This window comes from Tachyglossus aculeatus, chromosome 14 (assembly GCF_015852505.1).
Source record: "Tachyglossus aculeatus isolate mTacAcu1 chromosome 14, mTacAcu1.pri, whole genome shotgun sequence".
Taxonomy (NCBI): Eukaryota; Metazoa; Chordata; class Mammalia; order Monotremata; family Tachyglossidae; genus Tachyglossus; species Tachyglossus aculeatus.
Genome location: NC_052079.1, coordinates 1,899,388 through 1,912,081, shown reverse-complemented (window position 1 = coordinate 1,912,081; position 12,694 = coordinate 1,899,388). Strand labels below are relative to the sequence as shown.

The 12,694-nt window shown below is 47.1% G+C and overlaps 1 protein-coding gene across 1 annotated transcript in view; it reads left to right on the top strand.

Annotated features, from left to right (window-relative positions):
* The first annotated feature begins 3,936 nt into the window (after positions 1-3,936).
* The window catches only part of TMEM260 (transmembrane protein 260), a 49,469-nt gene continuing 40,711 nt past the window's right edge, over positions 3,937-12,694 (top strand). Inside the window, exons 1-2 of the mRNA XM_038756713.1 lie at positions 3,937-4,039; positions 11,719-11,750. Of these exons, the coding sequence (XP_038612641.1) occupies positions 3,943-4,039; positions 11,719-11,750 (129 nt within the window). The 5' untranslated portion in view covers positions 3,937-3,942. The remainder of the gene's footprint in view (positions 4,040-11,718; positions 11,751-12,694) is intronic.

The window sequence follows — 12,694 nt, the reverse complement described above, 5'->3', positions numbered from 1 at the left end:
ACTGTTCTGAGCACTGGGGAGTTTACAAAGTTCTCAGGTTGTCCCACGTGGGGCTCACAGTCTTAATCCCCGTTTTCCAGATGAGGGAACTGAGGCACAGCGAAGTGAAGTGACTTGCCCAAAGTCACACAGCTGACAAGCGGAGGAGCCGGGATTTGAACCCATGACCTCTGACTCCGAAGCCCAGGCTCTTTCCACTGAGCCACGCTGCTTCCCTAAGAGAAACGACTTGCCCGGTGTCACACAGCGGGTGAGCGGCAGAGTCAATCAATCGTATTTATTGAGCACTTACTGTGTGCTGAGCACTGTACTAAGCGCTTGGGAAGTCCAAGTTGGCAACATATGGAGACAGTCCCTACCCAACAGTGGGCGGAGTTGGGATTAGATCCCACTCAGGTCCTCTAACTCCCAGGCACGTGCGCGTTCCACTAGGCCACGCCGCTTCTCCGTGCCTCAGTTTCCTCATCTGTGAAATGGGGGTTCAATACACGTCATCTCTCCCTCTTGGCCTGCGAGTCCCATGTGGGACAGGGATTGTGTCCCACTAGGTGATATTGTACCTACCCACTAACAAAAACCATGGAGAAGCAGCGTGGCTTAGCGGAAAGAGCCCGGCCTTGGGAGTCAGAGGTCGTGGGTTCTAATCCCGACTCCGCCGCTTGTCAGCTGGGTGACTTTGGGCAGGTCACTTCACTTCTCTGGGCCCCAGTGACCTCATCTGGAAAATGGGGATGAAGACTGGGAGCCCCCCGTGGGACAACCTGATCACCTTGTATCCTCCCCAGCGCTTAAAACAGTGCCTTGCACATAGTAAGCGCTTAACAAATGCCACCATTATTATTATTATTCTCTGTGCCTCATCTGTAAAATGGGGACAACGTGGGACAACCTGATTGCCTTGTATCTCCCCCAGCGCTTACAACAGTGCTTGGCGCATAGTAAGCGCTTAACAAATACCATAATCAATCAATCAATCGTATTTATTGAGCGCTTGCTGTGTGCAGAGCACTGTACTAAGCACTTGGGAAGTCCAAGTTGGCAACATATAGAGACAGTCCCTACCCAACAGTGGGTTCACAGTCTAAAAATGACTGTAAGGATTATAAATATCGTTATTATTAATATTGATCATAATAATATTAAGTCACGGCTAGGGATGAGAATACCAGCCATTTCTATTTGGAAAGAGGTATCTGGGGCAGTAAGGTTTTAGGGTCTCCCGTCCACGATATTTCCTTTGGGGGGCTTTGTCGGATTTTCTTCCCCTTAGAGCCTTCCCCAACGTTGGCTCAAAGCTGCTTTTCCCTGAGTGCTTTTTATTAACGTTCGCCTCGATCGGACCCTGAGCGGTTGTTTTTTTTGTTTTTTTTTTAATAGCCAAATGTTATATAAATGACATTTCTTTCTTCTTTACTCCGCAGCATTCCAGGGCAGCAAATGGCATGCCAGTCCGCAGCTTAAACCGCCTCGAAAACTGTTCGGAAAAACCAAGCTTCCAGAGTAGGCCGACTCCACCGGCCTGTGACCTTCTGTCTGGTGGTGGGAGAAGTGGCTTTGAACGCGCATCAGATGTGTTAATGCGCAGGAAGAAATGCTTTCATCCGATCGGCGCCCCGGATTACAGCCCTAAATAATCCGACGTGAGTATTCAGACAAATATTTAAAACATTAGTTTCCATTAACGGTTCTGCTTTCGTGGGGCAGGATTTTGATGGTGCCGCCCCGAAAAACCATTAGCAGAAGCTGCTGGGCTGGGGACACGGCATGAGGGGAGAGGATTATCGTTCACACTGGGTTTTTATTTTTGGTTTATTTATGGTATTCGTTAAGTGCTTACTGTAGGTCAAACGATTTTTGGTTTATGGTATTCGTTAAGTGCTTACTGTAGGTCAAACGCTGTCAAAAACGCTCAATAAATATGGTTGAATGAATGAATAATAATAATAATAATTATGGTATTTGGGCCTATTCTTCTCTCAGCGCTTAGAACAGTGCTTTGCACATAGTAAGCGCATAATAAATGCCATCATTATTATCTACTATGTGCCTGTCTTCTAGCCTGTGGACCGTCTCTATATGTTGCCAACTTGTACTCCCCAAGCGCTTAGTACAGTGCTCTGCACACAGTAAGCGCTCAATAAATACGATTGAATGAATGAATGAATGAGCCCGCTGTTGGGTAGGGACCGTCTCTATATGTTGCCAATTTGTACTCCCCTCCCCAAGCGCTTAGTACAGTGCTCTGCACACAGTAAGCGCTCAATAAATACGATTGAATGAATGAATGAATGAAACCCAGTTCACACTGGGTTTTTATTTTTGGTTTATTTATGGTATTCGTTAAGTGCTTACTGTAGGTCAAACACTGTCAAAAACGCTCAATAAATACAATTGAATGAATGAATAATAATAATGATAATTATGGTATTTGGGCCTATTCTCTCAGCGCTTAGAACAGTGCTTTGCACATAGTAAGCACATAATAAATGCCATCATTATTATCTATTATGTTCCTACCTTCTATGTGTCTATCTTCTAGACTGTAAGCCCGCTGTTGGGTAGGGACTGTCCCTATACGTTGCCAACTTGTACTTCCCAAGCGCTTAGTCCAGTGCTCTACACACAGTAAGCGCTCAATAAATACGATTGAATGGATGGATAGATGAATGGATGGATGAATGGATGAATGAATGGATGGGTGGATGAATGGATATTACTCTATTCATTTATTTTACTATTACTCTATTTTACTTGTACATATTCTATTTATTTTATTTTGTTCATATGTTTTGTTTTGTTCTCTGCCTCCCCCTTCTAGACTGTGAGCCCGCTGTTGGGTAGGGACCGTCTCTCTATGTTGCCAACTTGGACTTCCCAAGCGCTTAGTACAATCAATCAATCAATCAATCGTATTTATTGAGCGCTTACTGTGTGCAGAGCACTGTACTAAGCGCTTGGGAAGTCCAAGTTGGCAACATCTAGAGACAGTCCCTACCCAACAGTGGGCTCACAGTCTAAAAGGACAGCGCTCTGCACACAGTAAGCGCTCAATAAATACGATTGAATGAATGACTGGATGGATGGGATGGATGAATGAATCCCAAGCGCTTAGTACAGTGCCCTGCACACAGTAAGCGCTCAATAAATACGATTGAGCCCCTTCCTTCCTCTCCCCCTCGTCCCCCTCTCCATCCCCCCATCTTACCTCCTTCTCTTCCCCACAGCACCTGTATATATGTATATATGTTTGTACATATTTATTACTCTATTTATTTATTTATTTATTTATTTTACTTGTACATATCTATTCTATTTATTTTATTTTGTTAGTATGTTTGGTTTTGTTCTCTGTCTCCCCCTTTTAGACTGTGACCCCACTGTTGGGTAGGGACTGTCTCTATATGTTGCCAATTTGTACTTCCCAAGCGCTTAGTACAGCGCTCTGCACATAGTAAGCGCTCAATAAATACGATTGATGATGATGATTGATGATGATGATGAATGAATGAATGAATTCCGAATACATGCAATACCACCCGCGCCCCCAGAGGGCGCTGCCAGCAATCCCTCCCGCGGCCTCCCACCCGCTCCAACGTCCATTCGGAACGTACCAAACCCAACGCGAGGCGGGGGGGGGTCGTCCTGGAGATGAAAAGGAATCGGGCGCCTTGCCTCCGCTCCGTCTCCTCCCAGAACGTCTCTTTGCTGGTTTTTCCAGCGGGAGAAAAGCCTGCGAGCGGAGGGCGGGGGCTGGAAGCGGGGGTTGAGGTGAGGAGGGTTTGTTGCCCCCCCCGTGTGGGGGGGCCGGGATGGTGCAGTCCGAGCTGAGGCCGGACCGGAAGTGGCGGCGGCGGCGGCGGCGGCGGCCGGAAGTGGGCAGCTGAGGGGAGAGGGCCGGTCCTGGCTGGTCGGAACCGGTTGGAACCGGTTGGGAGGGCGGCCATGGGGCCTAACATGGCCGCCTTAGGGGCCGTGTTCGTCGCTGTGGGGGCCTTGTTCGCCGCCACAATGCCCCCGTCCGTCCCCGGCGGTGACTCGGGTAAAGTATAATAATACTAATAATAATAATAATAATACCATTTATTAATTGCCTACTATGTGCCAAGCGCTGAGGGGGGATACAAGGTCGTCAGGTTGTCCCACAGGCTTCAGCCCCATTTGACAGATGAGGCAACTGAGGCCCAGAGAAGAAGAAGAAGAATGATGATGGTGCTTATTAAGCGCTTACTAGGTGCAAAACACTGTTCTAAGCGCTGAGGGGGGATACAAGGTTGTCAGGTTGTCCCCCATGGGGCTCACAGGCGTCACCCCCATTTGACAGATGAGGCAACTGAGGTCCAGAGAAGAAGAATGATAATGATGATGGCATTTATTAAGCGCTTACTATGTGCCAAGCATTGTTCTAAGCGCTGGGGAGGGGATACAAGGTGATCAGGTGGTCCCACAGGGGGATCACAGTCTTCATCCCCATTTGACAGATGAGGGAACTGAGGCCCAGAGAAGAAGAAGAAGAATGATGGTGTTTATTAAGCGCTTACTATGTGCAAAACACTGTTCTAAGCGCTGGGGGGATACAGGGTCGTCAGGTTGTCCCCCGTGGGGCTCAAAGGCGTCATCCCCATTTGACAGATGAGGGAACAGAGGCCCAGAGAAGAAGAAGAAGAATGATGATGGTGTTTGTTAAGCGCTTACTATGTATAAAACACTGTTCTAAGCGCTGAGGGGGGATACAAGGTCGTCAGGTTGTCCAACGTGGGGCTCATAGTCTTCATCCCCATTTGACAGACGAGGGAACTGAGGCCCAGAGAAGAAGAAAAGAATGATGGTGGTGTTTATTAAGTGCTTACTATGTGCAAAGCACTGTTTTAAGCGCTGGGGGCGGGGGGGGTACAAGGTCGTCAGGTTGTCCCACGTGGGGCTCACAGGCGTCATCCCCATTTGACAGATGAAGGAACTGAGGCCCAGAGAAGAAGAAGAATGGTGATGATGGTGTTTGTTAAGCGCTTACTAGGTGCAAAACACTGTTCTAAGCGCTGAGGGGGGATACAAGGTTGTCAGGTTGTCCCCCATGGGGCTCACAGGCGTCACCCCCATTTGACAGATGAGGCAACTGAGGTCCAGAGAAGAAGAATGATAATGATGATGGCATTTATTAAGCGCTTACTGTGTGCCAAGCACTGTTCTAAGCGCTGGGGTGGGGATACAAGGTGATCGGGTGGTCCCACAGGGGGCTCACAGTCTTCATCCCCATTTGACAGATGAGGGAACTGAGGCCCAGAGAAGAAGAAGAATGATGATGGTGTTTATTAAGCGCTTACTATGTGCAAAGCACTGTTTTAAGCGCTGGGAGGGGTACAAGGTCGTTAGGTTGTCCCCCGTGGGGCTCGCAGGCGTCATCCCCATTTGACAGATGAGGGAACAGAGGCCCAGAGAAGAAGAAGAAGAATGATGATGGTGTTTGTTAAGCGCTTACTATGTATAAAACACTGTTCTAAGCGCTGAGGGGGGATACAGGGTCGTCAGGTTGTCCAACGTGGGGCTCATAGTCTTCATCCCCATTTGACAGACGAGGGAACTGAGGCCCAGAGACGAAGAAGAAGAATGATGGTGGTGTTTATTAAGTGCTTACTATGTGCAAAGCACTGTTTTAAGCGCTGGGGGCGGGGGGGGGGTACAAGGTCGTCAGGTTGTCCCACGTGGGGCTCACAGGCGTCATCCCCATTTGACAGATGAAGGAACTGAGGCCCAGAGAAGAAGAAGAATGGTGATGATGGTGTTTGTTAAGCGCTTACTAGGTGCAAAACACTGTTCTAAGCGCTGAGGGGGGATACAAGGTTGTCAGGTTGTCCCCCATGGGGCTCACAGGCGTCACCCCCATTTGACAGATGAGGCAACTGAGGTCCAGAGAAGAAGAATGATAATGATGATGGCATTTATTAAGCGCTTACTGTGTGCCAAGCACTGTTCTAAGCGCTGGGGAGGGGATACAAGGTGATCGGGTGGTCCCACAGGGGGCTCACAGTCTTCATCCCCATTTGACAGATGAGGGAACTGAGGCCCAGAGAAGAAGAAGAATGATGATGGTGTTTATTAAGCGCTTACTATGTGCAAAGCACTGTTTTAAGCGCTGGGAGGGGTACAAGGTCGTTAGGTTGTCCCCCGTGGGGCTCGCAGGCGTCATCCCCATTTGACAGATGAGGGAACAGAGGCCCAGAGAAGAAGAAGAAGAATGATGATGGTGTTTGTTAAGCGCTTACTATGTATAAAACACTGTTCTAAGCGCTGAGGGGGGATACAGGGTCGTCAGGTTGTCCAACGTGGGGCTCATAGTCTTCATCCCCATTTGACAGACGAGGGAACTGAGGCCCAGAGACGAAGAATGATGGTGGTGTTTATTAAGTGCTTACTATGTGCAAAGCACTGTTTTAAGCGCTGGGAGGGGTACAAGGTCGTTAGGTTGTCCCCCGTGGGGCTCGCAGGCGTCATCCCCATTTGACAGATGAGGCAACTGAGGCCCAGAGAAGAAGCATGATAATGATGATAGTGTTTGTTAAGCGCTTACTATGTGCAAAACACTGTTCTAAGCTCTGAGGGGGGATACAAGGTCGTCAGGTTGTCCCACGGGGGGCTCACAGGTGTCATCCCCATTTGACAGATGAGGGAACTGAGGCCTAGAGAAGAATAATAATAATGATGATGGTATTTGTTAAGCGCTTGCTATGTTCTAGACTATGAGCCCGCTATTGGGTAGGGACCGTCTCTATATGTTACCAACTTGTACTTCCCAAGTGCTTAGTACAGTGCTCTGCCCACAGTAAGCACTCAATAAATATGAATGAATGAATGTGCAAAGCACTGTTCTGAGTGCTGAGGGAGATACAGGGTCATCAGGCTGTCCCACGTGGGGCTCACAGTCTTCATCCCCATTTGACAGATGAGGCAACTGAGGCCCAGAGAAGAAGAAGAATGATGATGGTATTTGTTAAGCGCTTACTATGGGCCAAGCACTGTTCTAGCACTGGGGGAGATAGAAGGTCGTCAGGTTGTCCCACGTGGGGCTCACAGTCATCATCCCCATTTGACAGATGAGGGAACTGAGGCCCAGAGAAGAAGAAGAATGATGATGGTATTTGTTAAGCGCTTACTATGGGCAAAGCACTGTTCTAAGCACTGGGGGAGATAGAAGGCCGTCAGGTTGTCCCATGTGGGGCTCACAGTCTTCATCCCCATTTGACAGATGAGGGAACTGAGGCTCGGAGTACCCTGACCAAGGTTGCCCAGTGGGCCCAGGCAGGGCCGAGTCAAGAACCCAGGTCTTCCGACGCCCAGACCCTCGGTCTTTCCATAAGGTCAGGTGGTCATCATTCATTCATTCATTCAGTGGTATTTATTGAGCGGTTACTGTGTGCAGAGCACTATACTAAGCGCTTGGGAAGTACAAGTTGGCAACATATAGAGACGGCCCCTACCCAACAACAAGCTCAACTCTCTTGGCTCCTTGGGAGTGAAACAACTTCCAAGCTACTCAATTAGGGGAATAGTTGAGGCCCGAGAAGACGTCTTGGTCTGGATCAAGCGCTTAGTACAGTGCTCTGCACACAGTAAGTGCTCAATAAATACAAATGAATGAATGAATGGATCCGCATAGGGCAGACCAAGGGATGTCGCAGCCGTAAAATGCCATCATTTTGTGTCCGACCGTCGTGGTCATTTTAGGCTTCGAATGATTAGACCTCCTTGGGTCTGGGATAGAATTGATTTCTCAATAGACCTTGATTTTTGCAGTATCGGGGCGAACCCATTTATGAAATGGTTTTATGCAAACACTTTCGGTGCCTGATGTGATATAACTTGTTTTGTCTGTAAGCTCCTTGAGGGCTTACTTGTATGGTATTTTCCCGGGCAGTCAGTAATGGAGAAGCAGCGTGGCTCAGGGGAAAGAGCCTGGGCTCGGGAGACGAAGGTCATGGGTTCTAATCCCGGCTCCGCCACCGTCAGCTGTGTGACTTTGGACAAATCACTTCACTTCTCTGGGCTTCAGTTCCTTCATCTATTACTCTATTTTATTTGTACATATTTATTCTACTTATTTTATTTTGTTAGTATGTTTTGTTCTCCGTCTCCCCCTTCTAGACTGTGAGCCCACTGTTGGGTAGGGACCGTCTCTATATGTTGCCCACTTGTACTTCCCAAGCGCTTAGTACAGTGCTCTGCACTCAGTAAGCGCTCAATAAATGCGATTGACTGAATGAATGAATAAAACGGGAATGATGACTGTGAAGCCCCATGTGGGACAACCTGCTAACCTTGTATCTACCCCGGTGCGTAGAACAGCGCTTGGCACATAGTACGCACTTAAGAAATGCCATCATTATTATTATTATTACTGTCCATTGCACTCAGTGGGATTTCCATAAATACCCTCACTCCTGCTGCTGCCAAACTTTTCAGGATGTAATTATCCAAACAAATTCAGCGGCAGTTGACAGTAACAGTTCAATAGGGGAGCTTTGGCTCAGAAAAGATCCAATTCTGAGGTCTTTTTAATACCTTTAATGTAATCCCCACCGGAGGTGAGAGAGCTGCTCCGTTCAATCGTATTTATTGAGCGCTTACTGTGTGCAAAGCACTGTCCTGAGCGCTTGCATTGTCCTAAGTGCTTCAGCTCTAGCTTTTCATTAATTCATTCAATCGTATTTATTGAGCGCTTACTGTGTGCAGAGCACTGTACTAAGCACTTGGGAAGTACAAGTTGGGAACATATAGAGACGGTTCCTACCCAGCAGCGGGCTCACAGTCTAGAAGGGGGAGACAGAGAACAAAACATATTAACAAAATAAAATAAATAGAATAAATCTGTACAAATAAAATAAATTGAGTAATAAATACGTACAAACATTTCATTCATTGAGCGCTTACTTTGTGCAGAGCAAGCTCTTCAGCTTAGCTTCAGTTCCAGCTTTTCATTCAGACGTATTTATTGAGCGCTTACTGTGTGCAGAGCACTGTACTAAGCTCTTCAGCTTAGCTTCAGTTCCAGCTTTTCATTCAGGCGTATTTATTGAGCGCTTACTGTGTGCAGAGCGCTGTACTAAGGTCTTCGGAGAGTACAATACAACAATAAATTGAGACACATTTCCTGCCCCTAACAGGCATATAGTCTGGCAGGTGGAGAATTCACCCTCCCCAAGCACTTAGAAGCAGCGTGGCTCAGTGGAAAGAGCCCGGGCTTTGGAGTCAGAGGTCATGGGTTCAAATCCCAGCTCCGCCAACTGTCTGCTGTGTGACTTTGGGCAAGTCACTTCTCTGGGCCTCAGTTACCTCATCTGGAAAATGGGGATTAAAGCTGTGAGCCCCCTGTGAGACAACCTGACCACCTTGCCCAGCGCTTAGAGCAGTGCTTTGCAGATAGTAAGCGCTTAACAAATACCATCATTATTATTATTATTATTTGATATCCCTGCCCTAGAGCCCTTACGTACATATCCTGTAGACTGTAAGCTCGTCGTGGGCGGGGAGCGTATCTACCACCTCCGTTATGTTGTCCTCTGCCAAGCATTTAGTCCAGTGCTCTGCACATAGTAAACACTCAGTAAATACCATTGATTGATATCCTTATACTCTGCCATTTCCTCGGTCTCTATTTTAACGTCGACCTTCCCAACTAGATCATAAATTCCTTCAGGGCAGGCCTCAGGTCTACCAACTCTATTGTATTGTGCTCTTTTGAGCATTTAAGTACAGTGTTTGGCACACAGTAAGCGCTCAGTAAATACCATGGATTGATAGGTTCATTCCTTGGCCATCACCCAAGAGGAGTTGAGCTACAGAGAAGCAGCATGGCTTAGTGGAAAGAGCATGGGCTCGAATCCCGGCCCCGCCACTTGTCAGCTGTGTGACCTTGGGCAAGCCACTTAACTTCTCTGGGCCTCAGTTCCCTCATCTGTAAAATGGGGATGAAGACTGTGAGCCCCCCGTGGGACAACCTGATCCCCTTGTATCCCCCCTAGCGCTTAGAACAGTGCTTGGTCCATAGTAAGCGCTTAACAAATACCAGCATTATTATCATTACTGAAAACGGTATGCCGGCACACAGAAAAGGCTCATAATGCTTGTCCAGGGTTGGAGGAGTATTTTAATCCTCGAATGCTAAGGGAATTGTGGGGAAAAATACTGAATTTTGAGCGACTTTGATGACTCTAGTTGTAAATATTTTAATGTCTGCCTGCTCAATGAAAGTGTAAGTTCTTTGTGGGCAGGTAGCACATCACTTCTCTGTGTTGGTTTCCCAAGTGCTGTGCCACTGTGCTCACTGCCCGGCGGGCACTCAGTAAATACCATTATTATTGTTGCCACCGTGACCTCGGGTTTGCATCACCCCCAAAGGGAAGAGGACAGTTGACAGTTACCCAGTTAAAGGGGCCTCAACATGGCCCTGCTGGATAATTCAGATCTGATTACTGGGCCACCCACAGTCAAATGACCCAGATCCTCCACATTCTGCTCGTATTTCGTGTCGGACACTCCCAGCCGCAGGTTAATAGTAGCTTTTTTGTGTCAAGCGCTTACTACGTGCCAAGCACTGTACCAGTCGTTGGGGTAGACAGAAAGATAATCCGGTCCCACATGGGGCTCACAGTCTAAGTCAGAGGGAGAACAGGGATTGAACCCCCATTTTGCCGATGAGAGAACTGAGGCCCTGAGAAATGACTTGCCCAAGGTTTTGTTTTGCCCTCCACATCCAGGCACTTCGCTGACAGTGAGTGTGGACTGGAGCTAGAGTCAAGCCAGTCCTGACCACCATTTCTCCAGTCATGATATTTTATATAAAAGTCGGGTTGTCCTAATCCCATCAACCGTCAGGAAGGCCTACCTACTTTTCAGGGGTGAAATGTCGATTTTCAAATACCCGGCGATACCCTGAGGGACTAAGAGAAAATATAAGGCAATAATAGCCGATTTATTACCTAAATTTCCACTTCTTCCTCCCGGTAAATGATTGTAGTATCGGACTAGAGTATTTGCTTTAGGGCAGGAAGCGTGTCAACCAGCTCTGCCGTACTCTCCCAAGACCGGGACATTTCATCCTTGCCAGTAACCAAAATCAGCCTCTTCCACGTTGTGCAATCAGTCGCATTTATTGCGCACCCGTTGAGCGCAGAGCACTGTACTAAGCACTTGGGAGAGTATGCTAGAGTTGGGAGAGACAGCCCCTGCCCTCAGGGAGCTCCCAGTTGAGCAGGGGAGGCAGATGCTAAAATAAATTCCAGGAAGAGGGAAGCGACAGTTTTATGATGCAAACACTGTACCCAATTTTGTTCTAAATTCTCGGAGATTGGTGCAGCGGCTTCAGCTGATGGTAGTCCTTTTTCAAAGCCCTTTTAGGGGAAGTATTTGATTGTCCTCGGTGCTTTTTAAAAAACCCGAGCGTTTAAGCTTACTCTGAAGAAAACTCATCTTTATCTCCACCTGGACCCTCGTGTGAAGCGACCCTGATTTGAGGACTCGGAAAAAAGGCGCGAGAAAACTAGTTTGTGCAACACGATCAGAGGGACAAAAATATCCTTAGAAGGTTTCATGCTGTTAAATCTCCACAGATTTACAGTTTTATCCAGTGAAATTAATGCAAAACCCCAATGCAAGCATTTGGATTTTAAAAACTTGGGAGGAGTGTCATCTCCTAACAGTAATTATTGGTTTTACATTATTTTTTCACAGGGGAGCTGATCACAGCCGCCTATGAGCTTGGAGTAAGTATTAGTTTTATTGTTTAATCAATGCTCTCATTAACAGTTTTGGGAATTAAGGAAGTTTAATTAAGCATGGAGCAAAGTAGATTAATTTATTTTCGAACCACAGTTTTTGCTAACTTATAAGAACAGTACGTGACCATTTACTTCGAGTTTTAAATCCAATTAAACTAAATTATAAAGCCCAGGCTTTACAGTATGTACAGTAACTGGCTTATTATCAACCCAAATTTTGCCTAAGCTGGGGAGAATAAAATAAATCGGGTTACCAGTTTTAATAAGTTTGATTATTTAATAAACTTTATTATGGTGTGAGATCCCTTTAGGCAAAACCTAAGGACTGTGAGGTTGGCGGGAATCCAGTCGCCGTGTGGTCCTCTCACTTGCTACCCAATCAAATAGCCCAGAGTGGGCTCTAAACCACCCAGCTGACGAAGCTCGTCGTGGGCAGGGAAGCGGCGTGGCCTAATGAATAATAATAATAATAATGATGGCATTTATTAAGCGCTTACTATGTGCAAAGCACTGTTCTAAGCGCTGGGGAGATTACAAGGTGGGTGGTCAGGTTGTCCCATGGGGGGCTCACAATCTTCATCCCCATTTCACAGATGAGGAAACTGAGGCCCAGAGAAGTGCAGTGACTCACCCAGAGTCACCCAGCTGACAATTGGCGGAGCCGGGATACGAACCCATGACCTCTGACTCTGAAACCCGTGCTCTTTCCACTGAGCGTGGCAAATTTAATTTATTTTCAGACCACAGTTTTTGCCAACTTATAAGAACAGTGTGTGACCATTTACTTCGAGTTTTAAATCCAATTAAACTAAACCATAAAGCCCAGGCTTTACAGTATGTACAGTAACTGGCTTATTATCAACCCAAATTTTGTCTAAGCTGGGGAGAATAAAATAAATCGGGTTACCAGTTTACTCAGCATGGCTCAG